We start from the raw sequence: 26,398 nt of genomic DNA, 5'->3' as shown, positions 1-26,398 counted from the left end.
TATTTCCTGCATAAGCACTCCTGCAACTTGTGTTTATTTGAGCACTATAAGATATTCCAACAAGGTGAAATACAAATTGAATTTTTTTCCTTGAGAGAGTACATTATAGCATTATGGCATGTTTTCATAGTAGGTGGTGGTACAATGTCTTCATCTTGATAAAAATAGCCCAGAATGTTTCAAATGCATTATCAACTACGTCAAAATAGAATCAACTTTTAACCCTAAATATTCCTCTAACTCATCAGAAGTGATGTTTCAGGATATTTGGCCAAATCTCATTCTCCCAATGGACTATGATGGAGGGTTACTGCTATTTTGGTGGTGGGTGTGGTGTGATAACATACATTTGAAGAAGTGTAAAACTGAATTCCTGAAACATATACAATGTTGTAAAGCAACATTGCCTCAAGTAAGAGGAAAAAAATCAGTTGGAAAAAAAAATTAAAACCAAAGTCTTCTTCCCATCGATCTAACTTTCTTTAGCAAGTGTTTGTTTTTGAAGTTAATGAGGGCCCTGCATATGGAAATATATATTTGGATTACAAAAAGGGGGACAACCATGACCTTCTACTTTGATCATCCCTCTGTCATAATAAAAATGATCAGATTGCAAACAATCACACAGTGAAGCCACTCAAGGAAACTGTTCCATTTTCATAAACATCTTGTGGTCAGATCCTAAATATTTCAGATGTCTCTTAAAGGCAATTCTCATAATAGTTGGTGAGTAGAAAGTTTAAAACTAGTAAGGAAAAGAAAAAAGAAAATATCAGTAAGTTGTGACTAGTACTAGGTAGACATGAAAGATTGTGTGTTACCATGAGACACTGTAATTTCCAATTTCAGTTAAAGGAACTGAGGCCATATTAAGTACCAAACACAAGCAAGCAAATGCACACCTATAGGAACCTGAAACTATGGGCAGAGAGAGTTCCAACCATAAGGAAAAGAGCTCATTAGAAAGGGAGAGAAGATAGAAAAGAGATTTTTAATATTCAATTTAAATGTTAAGTAAAAGACACTGATTTGGGCAGAGCAATTCTGAAACAAAATATCTTAGCGTACTATAACACACTGATGTTCAAAAATCTATTGTTTTTAAAGTGCAAATGGGACCAAACTTAATAATAATCAGTTAAAAGACAAAGGCCAGTTCTGATCATGTAGGTTCAAGCAGGAAAAACCATAAATTCTGCCCAATTAATTCCTCTGCAGGGCATAAAGATGCAGAGCAAATGAGCATCCCTTGGTGCATGACTGAACTGGGTTCATTTCTGTCCTAGCTTTAGAGATAATTGTAGTGCATAAATACCGAGGTGGTAAGGAATGGAGTGCTTTCATAGAAATACCACGCACTTAAATTTAAGTCACCTGGCTAAATTAAGAGATTATTGTGCTAACAACACTTACATGATCAAAGGGAACACTGTAGCATCCTGGTCAAACTTCACTAGGACAGTTACAGGCAGTTCACCTAAACACTGTTATATTTCAGTAGTAGGGGAAGCTGACATGTTGTCATTTCTAAAGCCTTTAGTATAAGATATACTGCAAATAAAGGATCGTTACTTTTATAAATACACTTCTGTAAAAGAGAAATTCTGGATCTTCTAAGTTCAATCACAGGGATGGAAGTACAAATGTTTCCAGATCAATTGATTTTCACAGAAATATGCTAATCTTTGCATACAGGTCTCTAGGATATGCATATTAAGTGGTTTTTAATCCAGGGCGATTTATGGATCTTTCACAACCCTGTTTCCTAACTCAAGCCCCTTTCACTACCAGTTCCAGCAGGTGCTCATGACATAGTAGCCAAAGACAAAAGTGTCCATTCTGGAAAACACTTATCTCTGATTCAATTAATTTCATCTACTAAACCCGCTATCGAGGCAGGCAGTCTGAAGCCAATTCTAACCACCTAGCTAATTACTTTAGATGATGAAAAAGTGACCTTCATCAAATAGAAGCACTCACTTTGAATCCATTCTCCAAAAAACTAAGGTAACTAATCTGACCATGGATTTTAGTAGGACTATCAGCTATATGAACTTATTTCTGGAAATAATATAAATGAAACTTTACAGTATGCTTCTTCAGTCTTGTAAAGTCACATTCACGTGAAAATAAGCACGGACCATTTCTGTTTCTCGCTATGTGCCCATCATTTTGTAGGCTACAGACTTGATCCATCAGTCTTCAAAGTCACACAGTTTGGAAGCTTCATGTTTAGGAAAGATGCAAAGTATCATGAGTGCCTGGAGTCTTCCTGTTATTCCTTGAGGTTTCAGCTTACAGCTGATCTGGCTCAGAAGCAACTGGATGAAAGGCTTAAAATGCCATCAGTTTGGTTCAGATTTATTTTTTTTTCCCCAGAAGCCATGCAAGGTCCAGACTGTGCTCAGTCCATAAGCTTAAGTGGAGGAGTGCGTGCCCTTTGGGGTTCCAAGCAAGTCCTTTAAGCTTCCTAAAAAAACAAAAGAAGGAAAGCTTTAAAGACAATACCTTACACACTAAAATTGTTAAACTGTAATTGTAAAAGAATCGCTGTACATAAGTTTTACTAGTAGTATGCATATTGTAACATAAGGGCAAGGAGCTCAGTTCAACAGCATTCAAACATCCAGGTACCCGTGGACTCTGAGAATAAAATATACATTTCATAGCAACTCACAGTCACTCATTATTTGCAAATAGTACTTAAAAGATAATGAGACTCTCAGCAAACAAAATGTGTTAACAAACAATTCTTTTGCTAATTTTCAACCTCATTCAAATATTTAAAGCTTGTTTCTGCATCCTACTCCTTTAAAGCATTTGTAGGTACGGAGTTTAGGGTTTTTTAATTCCTTCTTTAAAAGAACAAAGACAATGAATAATGTCATTCTTAGTATTTGAATTCAAAACTTCAGGTAAACTACTGGAGAAAGATTAGAAATAGTTTGGGAGTAAGATTTGTCTTATAATGATCTCCCTCCTTGGAGGGAAGGTTCTCAGCAAAGTGGACTCATTAGATTTGTTCTTATCACAAAAAAGCAGTGACCTCACTTCAGGGGGGGTCCTGGCATTGACTACCTGCACCCTACTATGAGTGAAAAACTTCATTTATGCAGTAATCTTTCATTAACTTATTTATCACTAATTTGGCATTGGTGACATAGCAGATAAATTTATAGGAAAAATCTTTCTCTAGGTCTAATGAGATGATCTAGAAGTAGATGCTTCTGAAGTACTCTCATTATTAGAAGACAGTTTTATCCAGTATGTTGATCAATTGCTATGATAATATTCCTATTAATGCTATGGTGGGAGAAAAAAATATACTCATTCTTACAATAAAAAAAAAATAGAGGTTTTGATAGGTGAGAAACCAGAATTCAATCTTGTCATATCTTTGCTACCATTTTTCCCATTACTCCACATTACTATTTAACACGTTGGTTAAAAAAACACTATGCACAACAGCTTTTCCTCTAAGTAGATAGGCTGGCTTGATTCTCCCAAATATCTTAGCAAATGATTTCTCAAATATTTTAGTTGTGTTCCCTTCTGGGGAGGTAACATACAAGGAAAATTTGATTAAATTTGAGCTATTCATACCAAGGAAGACTCTTATACCTACTTGCTTTATCCTGAAACATAATTATCATCATGAGATTCTGGGTGGTATTAAACCACCCACAAGAAAACTACTGTGTAAAAATTCAATTTTCAAAAATAAATGCTTCATGCCTTAGAAATTTGAGTCTCACAATGAGTAAAGACATAAGTGCTGTTAGTCATCACACTGTACACCTTAGATTTATAGAATGTCCATTACATCTCAATAAAGTAGGGAGGGATGAGAAAGAATGAACAGAGTTTTAAAAAACTGAAAATACAGGTGAATGCCTGGGTAGAAATTTAAAGTTTCGTTAAAAATAAAATAGTATTATATCTTTATTTTACTTTATTTTATTTTAAAGATTTGTTTATTTATGCCTACAAGAGCTGGGGTACAGGCCAGAGGTGCAGGGGCTGAGAAGATTCACCAGAGACAGAGTGGGGAACAGAACAGGCAGACTGACTGAAACACATTACTGAGGGGAGCAGTGGGCAAGACAGGAGAGAGCTGCTGAACCATGTGGGTAGCTCCTTGGCCGGCGGGGGATTGAACTCATGCTGCAGAGGCTGCGGACAGCTTCATAGCGCTGTGCTTAACCCCTTGCCCCACCAGGGAGACCCTCTTTTTTTTTTTTAATAAAAAGGGGCTGCTATAGCTATAGCTGCTCTTTTATATCTTCCCAACAGTGCTTTCCTGACTATGAGAGAGTTCATGCCAGGAAACCAAGCTAACTAGACATGAACTAGAGGGACTAGAATCCTTTTCCTTGATTCATAATAGTAACTTATTGAAATCAAATACTTTCTGTGAAGCATGTGCTCTACCTTGCAGAATTACTGTTAAGGGGAAGGCTGGACCACTTTTTGGAATCTAACAGATTAAAAAAAATAATAATAAAGAAATCTATTTGAGTCAAGTACTTTACCGGCCCTGGGAATAAAGAGTCAGTCTCCCTAAGATTTGCCACCTCCTATTTTCTTTTGAAGATTAAGTTTCATCCACTAAATTTCATAATTCAGTAAATGTAATTTAAGAGAAAGTGCTAATAATCTGGAAAATATTAAATCTCAAAATGGGTTCAAGATATTTCTGTTTCTAATTATAGTGAGAAATGGGAATAATTTTTTATTATTTCTTTATTTTTAATTTTTTTATTTTAACATTTATCATTTTTCACATTTTTTAAACAATATTTGCTTCCCCCTACTCCCTCAGATTGAGTCCCCATAGAATTTCTTTCCCCAAGGCACCCAAGCACCATCACCTTAGTTCCCTGTGCTCCTCCCGCCCTCCCTCTCACACCTCTCCCTCCTCCTCCCCTGCAGTATGTCTCTGGTTTATAATTGTCTGTTTTTGCTTTGTTGTGGTTTGTACTGTTGTTATTTTTTTTACACTGATATCTTTTTTGGTTTCCCTATATTCCTGCTGTAAGTGAAACCATCCGATATTTTTCTTTTTCCTTCTGGCTTATTTCACTGAGCATAATTCCTTCTAGCTCCATCCGCTTTGCTGCGAATGGCATGAGTTTATCTTTTTTGATGGCTGAATAATATTCCATTGTGTATATATACCACATCTTTTTGATCCAGTCATCTATTTTTGGGCATTTGGGTTGTTTCCAGGTTTTTCCTATTGTAAATAGTGCTGCAATGAACATAGGTGTACAGGTGCTCTTTTGAATCACTGTTTTTGTGTCCTTTGGGTAGATCTCTAGTAGTGGAATTGCTGGATCATATGGTAGCTCCATTTTTAGTAGACTGAGGAATCTCCAGACAGCTTTCCACAGTGGTTGGACCAGTTTGCACTCCCACCAGCAATGTAGGAGAGTCCCTTTTTCACCGCATCCTCGCCAACATTTGTTGTTGCTTGTTTTTTTGATATGTGCCATTCTTACTGGTGTAAGGTGGTATCTCAGTGTGGTTTTGATTTGCATTTCCCTGATGATAAGGGATGTGGAACATTTTTTCATATGTCTGTTGGCCATTTGCATTTCCTCTTTGGAGAAATGTCTTTTTAGTTCTTCTGCCCAAGAAATGGGAATAATTTACTTTTTAATCATTTCTTGACTTCATAATGTCTTATTTAAATTTACTAAAATGATTTAATAATTATAAGTTAACACATTTTGGAAAGCTAATAAAAACCTTTCATTAATAAATTATTGTTTAAGTTGAATTTTTATTAGGTTTTTATTAGCTTTCCAAAATGTGTTAACTTATAATTATTAAATCATTTTGGTAAATTTGGTAAATTCTATGAGTTGAAAGTATCATTATGTAGATCATAATTACCTTGAAAACTGTCCATAGAAAGGGATTAATGTCATTATATACTAATCTCATATATGAAAATGTTTCTAAAATTTTACATTCATATAGCTGTAATAATAGTGCTTATCAACTCTACCTCCACCTCACTAACAAGATGTTTCATTCTTAGTCTGAGAACTGACATTACAGAATTGGGGACAAGCTATACAATTAAGATTAGTGATAATTCTATTTACTGAAAATGATCTGAAAAATCCTAGTCAGTTAGTTAGTAACACAATCCTTGTGGTTACTCAGACTTTCCTTGAACAACAGAGGCACAGCTAGGCAACACAAGCAGTAATGGTCACAATCATTAGACTTGACATAAAAGAAACTTCAATGTCTTGTAGTGAAAATGTGACACACACTTAATTTTAAGAGTCAAGGCAGGGCATTATCATCCTGTTTCCTGTGCCCTCTATCCTTTAGCACAGGGCCTGTTTCCTGCTCTGGTCCTGGGAGTCCTCAGTCCCAAAGTTTTGTGGCCACGATCCATTCTGGAGATCTACAGTTAGCTAGCATAACTCTGAAATCTTATTATTATTATGAAAGGTATAAAAATTATGGGGTGACTCAAATGAGCAAGATCATTAAACAATCTTTCCCAGCTATAGACTTATATTTTATATTTTTAAACTGCCTAAATTATGATTTTCCTCTTCATTTATCTTCATTTCCTTTATTTTGAGGAAAAAAACGGCACTTTGCAAAGCCAATAGTATTTTCTGTATAGAATTCCCTATATTTTCTCTTTAGACTTTCCCAATTTCTTTGAGATATGATTGACATATATCACTATATGAATTTAAGGTATATAACATATTGGCTTGACTTACATGTATTGTGAAATTATTGTAATAATTTTAGTTATTGTAATAAGTTTTAGTTTAGTTTAGTTAGCACCCATCATCTGATGTAATGTAGGATTTTTGGTGTTAAAAAATAGAGTTCTGGGCCTCTCCTGGTGGCACAGGCGGTTGAACACCATACTGTGAAGCTGTCTGCAGTCTCTGCAGTGCCAGATCAATCCCAGCCGGCCGGTGAGTGTCCCACATGGCATGGCAGACCTCTCCTGTTGTGCCTGCTGCTCCCTTCAGCAGTGTATTTCGTCAGTCTGCCTGTTCTGTTCCCTGCTCTGTTCCCTGTTCTGTTCCCTGCTCTGTCTCTGGTGAATCCTCTCACCCTCCCTCACATCTGTCCTGTACCCCGGTTCTTGTATAAATGACTAAATAAATCTTTAAAAAAAATAGTGTTCTTCTATCTATCTATCTATCTATCTATCTATCTATCTATCTATCTATCTATCTATCTATCTTTTATACACTGTTCTTAGAAGAAACACATCTTCATTCACACTTTGACTTGAGACCAAGTTTCTTATCTGAGTAGACAATGAGACAAGGCCACTGCCTCTTGGGAGACAGAGGACCACATGGGCGCATGTCCAGCATCTTCAGTAGAAGGAAGGGACAGCAGCAAGTCCATGCTGCTTGTACAGAGAAGGGTTTTGTGGGGCCTGATAACCTCACAGTTGCTACAACTTTGCCAGTTAGACTCAAAAGTAGCATCATTCTTCCAGAAAAACATAACCTATAATATATGTGCATACATTAAGGAAATGTCTGTCAGCAAATGCCACATCCTAACGGAGAAGAGAAATCAGAGATGGAGTCCAGTTATTTTTAACTCTGCCTCCTACTTTGTAGCATGGCAGGAAGCTGCACCTCCTGGCAGTTATCACCTCCCCCAAAACCAGACTTTAATCCTTCTAGCTGATAGGGTCTTACACTGCATTTGGTACCAGATAACAACTATGTCCAACCAAACTGATCACTAAGTCTAAGCTGAGCAATTTAGAAAGTAACAGTAAAAGGGAGAGGAAGGGACAGAGCAGCTTTAGGAGATCTAAATTCTTTTTTTTTTTTAACTTTTTTTTTAAAGATTTTATTTATTTATTTATACAGGAACCAGGGTATAGGCCAGATTCGCGGAAGGGTGAGAGGATTCACCAGAGACAGAGCGGGGAGCAGAACAGGTAGACTGACTGAAATACACTGCTGAGGGGAGCAGCGGGTGTGACAGGACAGGTCTGCCACACCATGTCGGACCCTCGCTGGCCAGCCGGGATCAAACTGGTGCTGCAGAGGCTGTGGACAGCTTCATAGCGCGGCACTCAACTGCCTGCTCCTCCAGGGGAAGCCCTAGGAGATCTAAATTCTAATTAACCTGATGAGGAGGAAAGTGTTGTAAGTGTTGGGCATAAGAACATCACAGGGAAAATGAAGGTTATGATTTCTTTACAAGATGCTCCCACAACTAACTCATCTATCCTACTTAGGAATGGAGGTGGGGGTGCTGCACTATGAAGCTGAATTTACAAAGAATAAAAGAATTGAGGACCTAAATGCCCATCAATATTTGACTGGATCAGGAAGATGTAGTATCCACACTGTGGAATATAATTCAACCATAAGGAAAAACGAAATACAGTCATGTACAGCAAAACAGAGAGAATTATGTGTAGTAAAGCAAGTCTGAAAGACAAAAACAAATACTGGACATTTACATAATGGACAATTGGACAAAGTAAAATACTTTTGGAAACTACCAGACATTAATAAAAACCATGAAGTTCTGAGGTGAAAAGGGAGTAAGGGAGGGAGAAAAAGAGAGGAGGTAGAAAGGATGGAGGTAGGAAGAAAAAAAATTCCTGAAATTTATCTTCAAATATATTCCCCTATAACACATAAGAAGCTATGAAAGATTCAGTTCCTCACATTAAAGTCAGAATAGAGTTCCATTCCATAAGTTTTACCATAAGTCAATGCTGTATGTCTGCAGTGAAATCTTTATCACCTTACCTGGATGGATGTTTTAGTGGTTAGGTTAATGATATCACCTCTTTCTTGATCTAGCTGGCTTTTAGTAGTTAGTGGATCCTGAGATAATGCTGGTTCTCTCTGTGAGTTGTTATGTCTAGAGAAATCAGTAGCTTTTGTAACATTTTCAGAATGAGCTTGAATTAGAACAGCTCCGCCAACCAAATCCTGACTACTGTTTGAATCCAAGGAAGTTGAGCTTTCATTTTCTGGAATGAGAGAATTAATATCTTCTCCAGTGAGGTCAGGATAAGAATCACAAAAGGAGATGTCATCATCACAAATGGGATTTTGCATCAGAGGCCAAGCATCTGAAAACTCGCCACAGATGGACCGTGTGAAGGACCCGAAGAAAGTCGGCATCATCTCCCCCACTGGACCTGCATTTCTGAACACATATTCAAGAGATCTTTAAGTATTCCATGGGGGGAAACAGTACTACAAAGCAACACTCCAACTATACTTGTACATTTTCTAGATGAAATAGCAATTTATTAAGTCAGAAATTCTGGGGCTTCCTGTTGTTATAAACTTGCTTTCAATATAACAAGTTCAATTACACCATTTCCTCTAATATTGAATTTTCATACCTACACATGGAATCACATCCAATCAATATATTTAGGCTTAATCCAGTATCTAAAATATGCTATTTCATGGATCTTTATTGAGTTTCTTTGAATCTGATTCTAAAAATCTATAAGTATATCATGTTAATAATTACTTATAGAGGACATAAGTGTCACAAATCATGAATATAGGATAAAAACAATTAAAAGAGTACAAAATATGAAAAGTGTTGCACTGAATACCAGTAACTGTGACTTATCTACTTCTTACTAAAGAATAGTCCCCCTCCAATGACCAGAATGTCATTAAGATAATTTAAAAAGTGATAGTCTTACAGTTTTACATAAAATTTGGTAAATTAGTAGAATACATACTTACAAAAGAGAACATGAAATTAAATGGATTTAAATACTCAGTTACCTCTCCTGGAGAGTGGCCTTGGAATGCACCCTGCAGCCCAGAGTCAGTCGGTCAACACTGCAGGCCTCGTCACAGCACAAGGATGGAATCAAGTGCACGGGCCCTGAAAAAGCCAGAGGCATGTGAGGAAAAATGACTTTGTTCTCCACCCCACCCCCGCACCCCCCCCTCCCATGCTGGGGAGTTTCTTTTAAACACCAGTTCAACATTGCTCTTAAAAATGACTTATGTTCTGAGACTCCCCTGGTGGCGCAGCAGTTGAGCGCTGGGCTGCGAAACTGCCCTCAGCCTCTGCAGTGTCAGTTCGATCCCTGGCCACCAGTGAGGGTCCCACATGGCGTGCAGACCTCTCCTGCTGTGCCTGCTGCTCCCCTCAGCAGTGTGTTTCGTCAGTCTGCCTGTTCTGTTCCGTGCTCTGGCTCTGGTGAATTCTCTCACCCTCCCGCGCTTCTGACTGTACCCAGTGCTTGTATAAATAAATAAATAAATAAATCTTTTAAAAAAATGACTTATGTTCCTTTGGGTGACATTTCTCTTTTTTAATAGACATCAATCCTTTAATTTCTATGTTGTTATGTAAGAGAATTTTATTGCTCTTGAGAAACAAACACTAAAGTATTAAGGGAAGAAGGGACAGTATATCTGCAAATGATTCTTTTTTTTTTTTCTTTTATTTATTTATTTATTTATTTTTTTTAATCTTAAATTTTATTTTTATATTCCCCCATACAATTGCAAACGCCCCATTCTGACCCCAATCCTTCCCCTCCCGCCCCCCACCCCCCAAAAAGTGTCTCTGGTTCATAGTTTTTTGTTGATTTTGATTTTCACTTTCTTATATTCATTGCAAATGATTCTTAAATGACATGAAAAAAGTGTGTATGTGTGTGTGTGTGTGTGTGTGATAAAGCAAACATGGAAATGAGATAAGATGTTACTACACTGATATTTAGGAAATTTCTGTGTCTTATTCTTTCAACATTTTTGTGAGTTTGGAATTATGTAAAATGAAAAATTCAAAGAAAAAAGACACTGACATGAAGGAGGAAGCAATTTAAATGACAAACTATTCTAAACCTGGGCATTCACATGGTGTCCTCTTCAGAAGACATGCAACAAGTCCATCTTTATATTTAATCTCTCTTTTCAGATAGAAGTTAAAATTAAGCAGACTGCACAAAGCTATATGTTATATTTAAAATTTGTGTTTATCTCTCAAATTACTCTTGTTCACTGTGATTCTAGAGCAGTGGCACAGTATAGTATCTGGGAAATAACACTTGGATGTCTTGAGGATCACAAATTTACCATCAGTTACTGTCTGAGGGTCTATTATCTACACAGCCAAAGGCAAAAGAAGATCCACATGTCACAGAAAGTCCTATATTTTACTCTTAACCCATTCCTAAAATAGAGGATGGTGATGATCATTAAAAAAATAATGCTGTTGAAATTTCTTAGTCTACACATGAAATATTGGATTGAATAATAGAAAGATGCAATTTCTTAGAAAGATTGGACAACTCCAAAAGTATATGTCGATCCAACTGGGATGCATTTAACTTAAAGCAAAGAATTGGTACAAGAGAAAAATACTGCTATTGGCATTTTTTTCCAATGGTACTAAGACAACTATAGACTTTGGGGTAGTCGAGGTAAACTTTTAGGAAGCATTGTGGTCATACAGGAGTTTACTTCCCAGAGCAGGTGAAATCACTGCAGTGGACAGGGGAGTGGGGAGTATAATGTGTTGATGAATACAAATAAGTGGCAAGGAAAGTTAGTATTACCTCTGCCCAGGGTTGCCCAAATTAGAAACCAATTTCCATCTGAATTACCTCTCTCCCTAAACTTTTTTTTTAAAGATTTATTTATTTATGCATACAAGAACTGGGGTAAAGGCCAGAGGCGCAAGGGGTGAGAGGATCCACCAGAGACAGAGTGGGGAAGATAACAGGTAGACTGACTGAAACACACTGCTGAAGGGAGCAGCGGGAGAGTCAGGAGAGGTCTGCTGCACCATGTGGGTAGCTCCCTGGCCGGGGATCGAACTCATGCTGCAATGGCTGCAGGTAGCTTCACAGTGCTGTGCTTAACCCCTTGGGCCACCAGGGAGGCCCTCTACCTAAACTTTTATCTCTCCAATAAACTGAGAAGCAGTTATGGTTTGTGGAGCACTCTTCCATAGATCACCCTCTTCCCTCTTTAGGAAATCCAAAAAGACATTAAGATAAACATATTAAAATTTAGTTTGAATCCATCAGACAAGAAAGGATACAAATTTCTGTTCTACAAAAGATTAATGCTATTTAAAATCAACTGACCCAAAGCAAGAAAGGCAAACTTCTTTAAAAGGTGCTGGAAAATTCTAGAATTTTAATGAGATACTTATTTGCTTTTTAGTACTTGCAGACACTCCAGATAATTAGTCCCTCAGGACAGTGGAGAATAATAAGATTATCTTTCACTATAGCCCTAACTTAGCTGCGGGGTGAACAGGGACAATTCTTTGCAGCTTCCATGTCTATGATCCTGCAGTTCCCCTAATAGACCCTTAACTCGCTGAACTTACCACAGGTCTGGGCCGAGTCCTGGTGGTACTGGCAACATGGTCTGGGAGTGGATTCGCTAAGCCCAGGTCTGTCAAAACATGACAGTTCAGAACCGTTGTACTGAATGTCATGTGCTCTCAGAGACCCTAAAAGTGGGAGGAGAATTATCAGTGAACACGATTCTTCTCTAAAAGAGTCTCTAACATAATGAGACCAGTATCATTTGAAAGTTTTTGTATTTTTACAGATAGCTATCATCCACCTTTTAAAATATTTCTTTTTACAAAAAGGTACAGATATGAAATAATTTGTCAAGAAAGCTCAAAAGGCAGGGTATTTATATTACCAGAACTTAAAATGATTTTCACTTTTGCCTGTTGACTCGAGGACATCTCTTGCCTTTTCAATGTCTCAATAAAGTGATGCCATCCCTCAGTGCCCCTTCTGTGCCTCTTGGGACTAGACAACTGTGAAGTCCATTTTCCCTTTATCCCTCTCACAACTACTTGATTCTTGGCTTAGTCAAGTCTCTTATGAACAATCAAGTAACAATGATGATAAGCACACTTCACCAAAATGCTAAGAAAAAGAGATTAAAACTCACAGCTGGGTTTTTTCTCCATAAACTGCCTCTTACAATAGATGATGCAGAGAATGAGCAGGGCCAGCAGAACAGTTGCCAGGGCACTGCAGATAACTGCAGCCAGGGCTGTGTCCCGAGGGCTGGAGGCCGTGGACGGGATCTTCACGAGGTTGACCTTGCTGGTACCTGAAAATCACAGGAACAGAGTAAGCACCCTCTCAACCACTTAGGAGAAGCAGTGCTTACATAGAAGTGGGCAGTACCTTAGCAATGGCCTTCTTTGAATATAAATAAAACCTGAGGAACCCAAATGGCACCCCATGAAAGATGGCTCACAATCCCTCTCTTGGATTTCTTTACTAACACTCTCCTACCACGTGTGGCATGTGCCAATCCTCTTGTTTCCACAACACCATGGATACACAACCCTCAACAAACTGAGTTGTGGGAATGTGCTTTTCCGTCCACTAGACTGGAATTGTTTGTAAGCTGGAGTTTCATTTTTTTAAAAAGATTTATTTTTTATTTATTTATGCATACAAGAACTAGGGTGTAGGCCAGAGGTGTGGGGGGTGAGAGGATTCACCAGAGACAGGGTGGGGAACAGAACAGGAGGATCTACTGAAACACACTGCTGAGGGGAGCAGCAGGCGAGATAGGAGAGGTCTGCTGTGCCATGTGGGTTGCTCCCTGGCCAGCTGGGGATTGAACTCATGCTGCAGTGGCTGTAATAGTTTGATAGCACTGAGATTTTAACCCTTGCACCACCAGGGAGGCCGCAAATTTCTCATCTTTATCTTTCTCTTCAGTATTTTGGTACAGTGTTTAGTATAAAATAGTGTAGGGTAAGGTAAAAGCTATCCGGCTTTTCTGCCCTCCAGCCATTAGGATGGATGACGGAACCCTGCAGTCCTGAGTGCATGCCTGATGGCAGGCACCTGGAGTAGGGTGTGGGCATGCGTAGGTGGGTCCACCTGAGCTAAGAGACTGATTTATAAGGGTGGTGCAGCAGAGTGCGGTGTGGTGGGAGTGCGGTGTTAAGGGTAGAGGAGTGGAGTGCACGGAGGAGTATGGTGACTACAAACAGCAGTGAAGAGCATGTGGCTGCTAGAACCGTTCATAAACCTGCCCGGAATGGGTTGGTTGCTTTACAAATAGCTACTTAATATTTGCTATTTAATAGGAACTGGACTATATTTATTTTAAAGTCAATTGAACTTAGGTTTGTTTGGGGGGGGGCATGTTTAGGGAAAAACAAGGAAAGATCATTCAGTGACCTTAGGGTAGACCCCAATTTCTGAGACAGTAAACATTTCTTAATGCCTTAGCTGTTAAGTTACTGAACTAAACACTAAGTTTTGGAGATGACTTGTACTGCTGTGGAGAAAAAGATTCTGTTTTAGAGGCTGATTAAAGGCAAACAGAGACTAGAGCCCACGGTCCCAAACAACCTCTAACAGCGTGACCTTGGATCAATAACTGAGCCTCACTGAGTCTCACACCTATGTGTGTCTGTAGGGTAAAGAAAATGTCAAGCTTTTCTGCCCTCCCGCCATCAGGACAGATGATGGATCCTTGCGGTCCTGAATGCATGCCTGATGGCGGGCACCTGGAGTAGGGTGTGGGCATAGGTAGATGGGATTCACCTGGGCTAAGACTGGGCTTTTAAGGGCGGCGTCACGGGGACGCCAGCAGAAGCCGAAAGGAAGCCGAGAGAGAAGCAAGAGAAGCAGAAGCTGACAGAAGGCCGGAGAGCCCAGATAGAGTGAAGACTTGCTGGGGGCTGGGAGGCCTGCCAGCCTCCCGGCCCCCCAGCATCCCTGCCTGCCGTGTACTGGGTAAATCTCAATAAAAAGACCTGCAAAAAAGCCACTAAGGACTCTGACTCCTCCTTTACCCGGTCTGCTGGATCAGGAAACCTGCACTGTGTCCAGTCCTGCCCGTACAGTGTCTGATGAAGGTAATAGCACCGCTAGGCTTGCGGCTGAGAATGTTCTCCTGTAAAGCACCCAGAACTGGCTCTGCACTCAGCGCTCTAGAATCATCAATTGCTGGAATGATGGTGCTTGTCTCTAGCAGCTTAATTATCTTTAGGGTGCTGGGATGAATAAACTCATTTATATTAGAAATGTATATTCAGTGGAGTCACTTCACATCCTGCTCAATCTCAAAAGAATTTGAGAAGCACTGCAAACTAAACAGAAGAAAGTGTCTTCTCTTCTGTAGGGTAAATGATTGTCAGGCTTTTCTGCTCTTCTGCCATTAGGGTTGATGACGGAACCCTGCGGTCCTGAATGCATGCCTGATGGCGGGCACCTGGATTGGGGTGTGGGCCTGCATAGGTGGGTACACCTGGGCTGAGAGACTGGGCTCATAAGGGTGGCATCACGGGATGCCAGAGGAATGGAACCACCAGCAGAGAGAAAGCCCAGAATGAGAATGAGAAGAACAAGCGGGAGCACGGAACGGGACCAGCAGGAGAGACCGAGACCTCGAGAGAACGCCAGTGAGCCCAGAAAGAGTGAAGATTCGCCAGGGGCCTGGGAGGCCTGCCAGCCTCCCGGCCCCCCCACACCCCTGCCTGCTCTGTACCTGGTAAACTCAACGAAAGCCTGAAAAAGCCACCGAGGGCTCCAGGACTGCTCATTTACCCACCTGCTTGGATCACAGACCTGCTCTGTACCTGTCTTCCTGCCACTACATCTTCCTTTGGCCGACTGCCCCCTGATTGAGGTAAGCCGGCTTTCTCCTTTAGTTCTTCTCACTGCCTTTGCTCAGAGGGTGCTCCCCCGCTGTTGAGGGTGCCTCCAGCCCTTTATGGCCTGAGAGAAACATAATTTTAAGCTCTCTGCAAGCCACAGCAAAAAAGGGAAATGAAAAAGGTAAAATTAATCTATTTCATTTAATCCAATATATCTTAAAATGTTATAATTTCAGCATTTATTCAACATAATATTGGTAGTGACATTATTTTGAATTCTCTATTTCATACAAAAAATTCAAGGTCTAGTGGAATTTCATAGTGAGAGTACACCCTAATTTGGACTAACCACATTTCAAGTCCTCATGAGCTATGTATGGCTAATGGCTTTTGTAGTAGCTAGTACAACACTAGTGATTAAAGGTTTGTATCATTATTTGTGCAACATGGCAACTATATGCAAGTCAACTATTTAATTGGAACTGGACTATACTTCCTGGTACTTTTTTCCTTGTCCCTGGCTGCAATCTCCCCCACCTTCAGCCCCATAAGATGGTTTATGGTACTTGAGACTAGAACGAGAGAGACACTTTAGGTTTAACATTATGAAATCACAAAAATAGGACAGCAGGAATGATCACTTTGTAACAATGAATGTTGGTATTCCAGGCTCAACAATTCCAGGTATTCCATGAATACCAGGAATTCCAGGATCAACGATTCTGGGACACATTAATAAGTTTCTTCTTGCCACCTGGAGAGACACATCAGCTACATGCCTCAGGCGTGAACGAATAAGAATAATAATCAATTATAGATTTTTAAAGGGTATTGATTTCTAAAAATGTCTAATATTCATAAGAAATATTTTATCAATTAACTATGTAGGCTTACTGTAATCAAGTAGCACATATTAAAGATTTATCACATAGTATGTTAAATTACATCCCTAACCTGATAGAGATTAAGTTTCAATCTGAGATATTCTTAATCAGTAGATATTCACGAAAGAATGTATAAACACTGACAAATAACTGCATAGGAATTTACATCCTATGCTGGTGAAATAATATGCTACATTTGAAAAGGAAGTTACATGGGAGAGAAGAGTATTACTTATTTGGACAAAATGGTGAAGTTGTGGAAAACTGACACCTCATTTACATTGTGAGAAAGGTGACTTAGCTTCATCATCCTACCTTAACTCAGTATTAGGCTTTAGCAAAAGCTGTCATGAAAATGAGACATAATACATATTCGAGTTGAAGATCTCAAAGTTCCTAACTATTGATATGTTATAATTGTTAAGTTAGGCGCATCAATATAATAGTCAGTATTCAGAAAAATCTCACTAAGAGTAGGGATTTCAAGTTTAAGTAAGATTAAGATTAGAGTCCTTTAAGTGCTTATTAAGTCTTTTTAAAATGTGTTAGCTTATTTGCCTTCACATGAAAGGAACTGCTTCTAACTTACAGATCAGAAAAAAGTACCTCCACATGGGGGATTTTATTTTTGATTTGGTGGATTGTGACTCAGGGTTTATTGCCCCCAAGCAAAACATAAGTCTTGTTAAGACATGTGTCTCCAAGGTAAAGCAATAATGCTGTAATGTCAGTGGTATTGAGTTGCCATGATAACATCAGTTTTAAAGGAAAGTACTCCCAGTCAGCTGCTTCTCTGTGTATTTCCCAGGCAGTAGCATTTTAAGATAAAGAAGAAAATTACATGTTTTACCCCTCAAGTTTTGACACTATAAATAAAATGTATCTTGTTAACTTAAACAGCACTTCAGAGTGTTCCCATAGAAAGCAGGATTCTGGAAACCACGGTCCTGATTCTTGTGATATGTACAATTTCATGAGAATACAGCAAAACATCTTTTTATAGGAAATGGGCTGGTCATTCTTAGGTATAATTGTCATATGCAGCAGTGCAGATCTAAAAATGGCCAGCTCCTGAGGAGCTTCAGGGTGTAGCTGAAGAGGTAAAGATGTTGGAGAGGTTTGTGTGGAGTTTGACGAGTCATGGAAGTCTCAGAGCAGGAACATCTCAGATGATGCAAATTAGGACCTCATTTACGGGCCAGAGAGCTGAGTGAAATGTGGAGGCTTGCCTCTGTGGGCACTTTTGGAGCTTCACATCGCTCACACACTGGCAGTGATTACATCCTCGGAACAGTTGATAGATGAGAAAAACAATGCTTTGAGTAACTTGTTCAAGGACATGGCAAAATGGAGACAGCGTGAGAACTGGAATCAGGCTCTCTGAAGCTTTGCACACTGTTGGGTGGATGCATGTAGCTTCCAAGACAGTGAAACATTCTGCCAGGTAATGATAACAGAATGTGGTTCATACTGTTTATGTGAAGGTCATGCTCCTGGAGAGAGAAGTCAGCCAGGTCACCCAGAGATCATGGGGCTTTCTCAATAGCAGACCCACTCAAGGCTGCAAGAAGCCCATTCCCCATGTGCTCAACTGCCCTGAGAATGGTCAGTGCCTCTCTGCCCTAGTGGATGGGGCTCATGATGTCTGCATGTCAGTGTATGAACAAGCATTTCTGTAGCTGGCACTGAGTCTCACTAGAAGAAGAGGAGAGAAAACTATAGAGGTGACAAAATATGGAAAGGCAGCTTCTGGAAGCTGTGTGTGCATTCTGCCCAGCTATTCTGGTCCACCACCATTGTATAACCATAACTCTTCTGATGATCTCCCTACTTGCTTAACCACTTCAACTTCCTAGCAGGTTATGTTTAAAAATGTGCTAAACACAGGGAACTGTGGTGATGGTGCATGGGTGCCTTGGGGAAGGAAATTCTATGGGGACTCGATCTGAGGGGGTGGAGAGAAGCAAATATTGTCTAAAAAAATGATAAATGTTAAAATAAAAAAAAAATATATATATATATATATAAATGTGCTAAACAAAAGATCCTTCTTCCCAGAGTATACTCAACAAAAGGCCCTGCGAGGGAGGACTGGCTTGGGAGGAAGGGAAAAGGCCTCCAAAATCCAGGTCTCACCTCTCTCCACCCTGGCCATGAATGACATTTTGCATCACTCTGGATCTTGGCTTCCTCACGGAGAAGATTCAACATGGTTTATTATTCAGACACCAAGATCCACCAGGAGGGGCCAAGATCTCTTAGAGCAGATGAGCGCCTGCAGAACTCACTTCCACACACACCTGGACAAATCTATTTTAAAAGTCCCATGATTTTTCTGTGGTCTGGCTGACTTCTACTTACAGAAATGACTTGGCCTTTACAGTAAATAATCAGGTTAAGTAGAATGCTGTATTTCACTACTCTGAAATCTCTATTTCCAGTGTCAGCTACTTTCCTGAACACTAGAGTCATATTTCCAACCGCCTACTAAGTATCTCCAGTGGAATGGAAATGCATCTTAAATTCAACATGTCCAAAAAATGAGCTCTCTATTATTCCCATGATACCAATGATTTTTCCTACTTGTCATTATCTCTGTTTGCAATGCTCTTCTTCAGATTGATACATGGACCTCAGCTCTTGTAGGTCCTTCCTCAAATGTCACCTACTCAGTGAGGCTTCCCCACCAAATTCTTTAAAATTGCAGTCTCACCCCAGTGCTTCCTACCCTCACCCCTGCTTTCTTTTCCTGCCTGGCACTTATAAATTAAACTTGTTCAGTTCAGGGTCATTCTTCTCTATGGTGGGAGTGACAGATCTTACTCTGCTTTCCCAAATACACCCACCTGGCTTGTGTTTAAGCTTGGCCCAGCAAAAGGTCACATTTTCCATATCTTTTGCAGACAGGTGTGACGATCTATCTAAATGAGCATCAATGGAGAAGGGGAGGGATTTGCAGAATGTAGTAGCTGCGTGTCCTCCCACTTAGGGGAAAATTACTTGCTGTGGGCTGGAAGTTGGATGAGCAGCAGCCCAGTCTAGGTCCTATAGATGAGGAAGATGTCCAAAGGCTGGCAAAGTGCCAGTGGCCTCTACATGACATCTGGTGGAGCTCCTCTAGTAGGAACTGGGTGGACTGTCACAAAACTGAAGAGGGGCAATATCTATCTTCTTAGGTGAAAATGTTTTGGATGCTCTTTTTTATAACAATTTAGCCTTTACTCTAACCAATTACATTACTAAAATATAGTTCCACAAGCACAAGGATTTTTGTCAGTTTTGTTTATAACACCTACAAGACTTCCCGAAACAGTTTGTGCCAGGCAAATATTTGATAAGTGATGGAATGAATGAATGCTTGTGAAAGAAACCAGAAAATCCTCTTTATTACAAAAATCTTGCTTAATGGGAAAATGGCCAGTCAATGAGATGAGATATGTCAACTATGTGTGTCTTAAATCCTTCTACCTCTGGCTATGTAGAGAGTGTAAATGGAAATCACTTCTTTTGTAAGCACTCATTTTACATAATATTAGTTTGATTATGGGTGAAATAACAAGGGCTGCTTAGATTTATCAATCCACAAGCCTCAAGGAATTATTGTATATAACACTTCGGAATAAATATGAAACAAAAATTTAGCTTTCTCTAGTCAGTTTTAATTAGCACTCCATGGACTCAACACAAAGGGATCTGATTTTAATCAGATTAACTAGTTAATCTTAATTAACTAGTTAACTAACTATAAGTTACCTACACTTATAGTGGAGGCTGATTTATAATGAATTACCAAAGAAGCTAAAAATGGGGAGATCTTTGAGAGGTCAATCACCTCTTCAATGAAAGTTGCTGCTTTGGTATCAATTTCAGGAATTGACTACATTGCAAATTTTATCAAATTAGGCATATTAACCTTATATTCTCATGCCCTCCCCAACACTAACATGAGCATCTAAAGAACTGTTAGAGAAAAGAACCCATAATCATTTTGAAGTACTTGAAATTATCAATATCATCACAGCTACCATACCCAAACTTCTAAAACTGGTCAGTCCCCTACTTTCTAAGTGTAACAATAATCCTTTATAGTAAGTGTCTTATGATAAAGAAGTCTATACATATCTTTAAATATTTTTTTTATTTCAAGCAACCATTACATAGTTTGATCTAAATTTGAATTAATGTGTTTTTGGAGTAAATTAGTCTATGCTCTTTCAAATCTTTTAGAGGAAAAATATAATGTGAAGGATTATTCATTCAAATTTTGTACAGAACAGTAAATTCTAAGGAATCAGCTAATATATACAATATAAATTTAAAATATAAATATAGGTTCATAATTTCAGTCTTTCTTATCCCCAAACTAAAGAGGCTATTGCATTTTATTGCAGTGAAATAGAACATATGATTTAAAAAAATTAAGTGTTATTTTAAAGGTCTATATGGGTTAGTACGATGAGTATCAAATAATATATAAGGGAAGAACACAACGTATAAATTACGGTTTCTTTCTGGGTTTCTATTTTAAGATTTCACTAATGCCTTCTATGTTTCCATCAGAGAGTTTAGCACATGAAAATAATACTACTATATGACATATTACTTTGGAAATTCCAACTTAACTGGAAATATGAGCATTTTTACTTGTTGATGAGCATATGATGGCACATGAAAATCAAGTAACACTTTTGGAACATAAATATACTATTTTGACATTTTATAATAATTTTCACTAAAATATAGCTTTCACTATTAAATTTATTTCAATAAACTATTTTTTCTGTGTTCTTCCCAAACCACCACCACTAACAAAAAGCCCATGTTGAATAAAAGTTTAACAAAATTAAAACCTGATGAATCTAATTCTAGCCATATTTTTTAATAAAAAAATTACTAACAAAGAGCTCTTTGCAATCTTAAGTGAGGCAAGAATATAGTTCTCGGGTGTAAGCTTTATCTTGTTAATCTAAACTGGTTAAACAAAAATATCTATGGGGTAAGCTCAACATATGAATTCCAGATGTACTACAAAAGAGCCTGCCAATAAACAAAATAGAAGATTTTTCCCCCCATTTTATACCAAGCGTTCTAATACTGAATAAATGTTAGAGTGAGCCTTCATCATTTAGTATTTTTCATTTTAGACTTTGGTCTTAGAACTATGTGGTTTTTCAATAACCGATAGAAATTTACTCCAAAGTGGGCATTTTTATTGCATTTTTAAATACATGTTTAAACTGAACTGTATTTTTTTATTGTGGTAAAATATACATAACATAAAATTTATCATTAGTGATGCTGAGTACATTCACACTGTTGTGTAATCATTACCACTAATTCCAAAATATTTTCATCACCCCTCAAGAAACCCCATATTCATTAAGCAATCACTTTCCAGTCCTTCTTTTCCCTACTGCCTGGCAAACCCTAATCTGCTTTCTGTCTCGATGAATCTGCCTATTCTGGATTCTGGGTAATTCAAATACATGAAATCATACAATATTATGTCGTCTTTTGTGTACGGGTTCTTTCACTTAGAATCTTTTCAAGATTCATCCAGGTTATGGTATGTATCAGAATTTCATTCTTTATGACTCAATGTTCTATTGTATGCATATTCATATTTGCTTATGCATTTATCAGGTGATAGGTGTCTCCATTTTTTGGTAATTACAAGCAGTGCTGCTATGGACATACATGTATAAGCTTTCTCCATATATTTTTAAACTTTCCATAAAGATACATAGCAATTATTCCACATACTGTCAAAAGATGCATTATCATCATACTAAAACATTAAGTTAATGAATCAGGAAATAATATTTTCTGAGCAAGAACCAGGAGAATAGTGGAGGAAGATGATACCAGGCAAACTGGGCAGGGTCAATCCATGTAGAGATTTATAAACTGTAGGAAAGAGTTCTAGTCTAAGAATAATAGAATTCAATGATAGTAGAATATATTCTTCTCAAGAACATGTGTAATACAAAAAAGGAAAACTACAGGCCAATCTCCCTAATGAACACTGATGCAAAAATCCTCAATAAAATTTTAGCCATCAGAATCCAACAATGTATCCATAAGATAATTTACCACGACCAAGTAGGATTCATTCCAGGGGCACAAGGATGGTTTAACATCCGAAAATCAATCAACGTTATCCAACACATCAACAAAAAGAAATATAAAAACCATATGATAATATCAATAGATGCTGAGAAAGCTTTCGACAAAGTGCAACACCCATTCATGATAAAAGCCCTTGAAATTCTTGGGATACAAGGAACATACCTCAACATCATAAAGGCCATCTATGACAAGCCAACAGCCAGTATCATTCTCAATGGTGAAAAGCTGAAAGCAATTCCATTAAGATCTGGAACAAGACAAGGATGTCCACTCTCACCACTGCTTTTCAATATAATACTGGAAGTCCTAGCCAGGGCAATAAGACAAGAGAAAGACATCCAAGGAATCCAAATAGGAAAAGAAGAAGTCAAACTATCACTATTTGCAGACGATATGATATTATACATAGAGAACCCCAAAAACTCCACAGAAAAGCTAATTCAACTCATCAATCAGTTCAGTAAAGTGGCAGGATACAAAATCAACACGCAAAAGTCAGTAGCCTTCCTATACACAAACAATAAATCTGAAGAAGAAGAAATCAAAAAAACCATCCCTTTTGTTATTGAAACAAAAAAAATCAAATATTTGGGAATAAATCTAACAAAAGAGGTAAAGGACCTATACAAAGAAAACTATAAAACACTGTTAAAAGAAATAGAAGAAGACACAAAGAAATGGAGAGACATCCCCTGCTCATGGATTGGAAGAATAAACATTACTAAAATGGCCATTCTTCCAAAAGCAATATACAGATTCAATGCTATTCCAATCAAAATTTCAATGTCATTCTTCAAAGAAATAGAACAATTATTGATGAAATTCATATGGAATCACAAAAAACCCCGAATAGCCAAAGCTCTACTGAAAAAAAAAAGAAGGGAATGGAGGCATTACACTCCCAGACTTCAAACTATACTACAAAGCCATAATCATCAAAACTGCATGGTATTGGAACAAGAACAGACATACAGACCAATGGAATCGAATAGAAAATCCAGAAATAAACCCACAGATTTATGGTCAACTAATCTTTGACAAAGGAGCAAAGACTATGCATTGGAGCAAAGAAAGTTTGTTCAATAAATGGTGCTGGGAAAACTGGGTCGCTACATGCAAAAGAATGAAGCTTGACCACTACCTCACACCATACACAAAAATCAACTCAAAATGGATTAAAGAACTAGACATAAGACCTGAAACCATAAAATATATAGAAGGAAATATAGGCGAAACACTACGTGATTTGCACATCAAAGACATCTTTACTGACACATCACCCAAAGCAGTGATAGTGAAGGCAAAGATAAACAGCTGGGACTACATCAAATTAAAGAGCTTCTGCACAGCAAAAGAGACAATAACAAAAACAAAGAGAAACCCCACCAACTGGGAGAACATTTTTGCACCCAACACTAATGATAAAGGACTGATCACAAAAATCTGCAAAGAGCTGATGAGACTCAACAACAACAAAGAAAATAATCCAGTCAAAAAATGGGCAGAAGAGCTAAAAAGAAACTTCTCTGAAGAGGAAATGCAAATGGCCAACAGGCATATGAAAAAATGTTCAACATCACTTGCCATCAGGGAAATGCAAATCAAAACTACCATGAGATACCATCTTACACCAGTGAGAATGGCACATATTAAAAAAACTAGCAACAACAAATGCTGGCGAGGGTGTGGAGAAAAAGGAACTCTTCTGCACTGTTGGTGGGAGTGCAAACTGGTCCAACCACTGTGGAAAGCTGTGTGGAGATTTCTGGACCTACTAAACATAGAGCTTCCATATGATCCAGCAATTCCACTCCTAGGTATTTACCCAAAGGACACAGAAACATCAATTCCAAAGAACACCTGCACCCCTATATTTATAGCAGCACTGTTTACAATAGCTAAGCTTTGGAAACAACCCAAATGCCCAAAAATAGATGACTGGATCAAGAAGATGTGGTACATATATACCATGGAATATTACTCAGCATTCAAAAAAGATAAACACATGCAATTTGCAGCAACATGGATGGCACTGGAAGGGATCATGCTCAGCGAAATAAGCCAAAAAGAAAAAGAAAAATACCGGATGGTCTCACTCATAGCAGGAATCTAGAAAACTTAAATAAGGGACCAGGAAAATGAATAACTATAAGAAAGTGAAAATCAAAATCAACAAAAAACTATGAACCAGAGACACTTTTTTGGGGGGCGGGGGCGGGAGGGGAAGGATTGGGGTCAGAATTGGGGGGCTGCAATTGTATGGGGAATATAACAATAAAATTTATTATTAAAAAAAAAAAAAGAACATGTGTAATATACTTCAGAATAGACCATATTATTAGGTACAAAACAAGTCTCAAAAAATTTAAAAAAACTGAATCCACAAAAAAGCATCTTTTTCAATCACAGTGGAATGAGACTAGAAATCAATCAACAGAAGGAAAACTGTGAAATTCACAAATATGCAGAAATTAAATAACACACTCTTAAATAACCAATAGGTCAAAGAAGAAATCACACAGGAAATTAGAAAATACTTTGAGATGAATTAAAAAAAAATACATCAGAATCAAAAATTACATGACATGGGCCTCCCTGGTGGCGCAGTGGTTGAACGCTGGATTGCGAGGCTTCCCACAGCCTCTGCAGCGCCAGTTCGATCCCCGGCCACCGGCGAGGGTCCCACAAAAAACAAAACCAAAAACCAAAAACCAAAACCAAAAATTATATAACACAATATAATCAGTGCTCAGAGAAAAATTTGTATCAGTAAATGTCTATGTTAAAAAATAAGACCTAAAGCAAATACCTAATCTTCAACTATAGGACATTCGAAAAAGAAGAGCTAATGAAACAAACAAAAAACCTAGCATATGGAAGGAAATAGTAGGATCAGAGCAGTGATAATAAATGAAGCAGAAAATAGAACACAATAGAGAATTAGTAAAACAAAAAGTTCTTTCAAAAGAGCAACAAAACTAACAAAATTTATTAACTAAGAACAAAATGGAGGAGATTCAAATTTCTAAAATCAGAAATGAGAGAATATTGCTATTGACTTTATAGAAATTAAAAGATTGTGAGAGAATACTATGAAGAACTGGATAAACTAGATGAGCTAGACAAATTCTTAGAAATATACAAAATAAGAAGACTGACCAAAAAATCAGAAGGTCAAAATAAACCTGTAACAAGTAAGCAGATGGAATAAATAATCAAAATCTTTCCAGTACAGAAAAGCCAAGTACCAGATGTCTTCATTGGTAAATTCTCTCAAATATTTAAAGAAGAATTAACATCAATCCTCCTCAAACTCTTCCCAATAAGTGGAGAACACTTCTTTACTCACTCTAAGAGGCCAACATTACTCTGATGTCAAAAGCACATAACGGCATGAGAGGGTAAAAATACAAATCAAAATCCCTTATAAATGTAGGTGCAAACATAGTCTTATAAGGGCAAATCAAATTCAGTAGCATATTAAAGGATTTTAGACTATGACCAAATGAGACTTGTCTCAGGAAAGCAATGATGATTAATCATACAAAAATCAATCAATGAAATATATAATAAAGTGGTAGGGAAAACCACATTGTGCTGAAAAAGTACATGACAAAATTCAACACCCCTTCATGATAAAAACACTCAACAAATTAGTAAGGAATGGTACCTTCCTCAACATGATAATGATTTTATATGAAAAAATCCACAGCTAATATCATATTCAATGATAAAAGACTGAACACTTTCTACCTAACATC

The 26,398-nt window shown here is 38.0% G+C and overlaps 1 protein-coding gene across 3 annotated transcripts in view; it reads right to left on the bottom strand.

Annotated features, from left to right (window-relative positions):
- Positions 1-2,430: 2,430 nt before the first annotated feature.
- TNFRSF19 (TNF receptor superfamily member 19) overlaps positions 2,431-26,398 on the bottom strand; it is a 94,815-nt gene continuing 70,847 nt past the window's right edge. For all 3 annotated transcript variants that reach the window (XM_037527027.2, XM_037527028.2, XM_037527026.2), the window contains exons 6-10: positions 12,945-13,109; positions 12,361-12,486; positions 9,789-9,891; positions 8,781-9,186; positions 2,431-2,470 (exon numbers count right to left, since the gene is read on the bottom strand). In XM_037527027.2, coding sequence (XP_037382924.1) covers positions 2,462-2,470; positions 8,781-9,186; positions 9,789-9,891; positions 12,361-12,486; positions 12,945-13,109 — 809 coding nt within the window. In that variant the 3' untranslated portion in view covers positions 2,431-2,461. The remainder of the gene's footprint in view (positions 2,471-8,780; positions 9,187-9,788; positions 9,892-12,360; positions 12,487-12,944; positions 13,110-26,398) is intronic.

This window comes from Talpa occidentalis, unplaced genomic scaffold (genome assembly GCF_014898055.3).
Source record: "Talpa occidentalis isolate TD23 unplaced genomic scaffold, MPIMG_talOcc4v2.1 talOcc4.5, whole genome shotgun sequence".
Taxonomy (NCBI): domain Eukaryota; kingdom Metazoa; phylum Chordata; class Mammalia; order Eulipotyphla; family Talpidae; genus Talpa; species Talpa occidentalis.
Note: the sequence above shows the minus strand (reverse complement) of the source record. Positions and strands in the feature narration are given on the sequence as shown.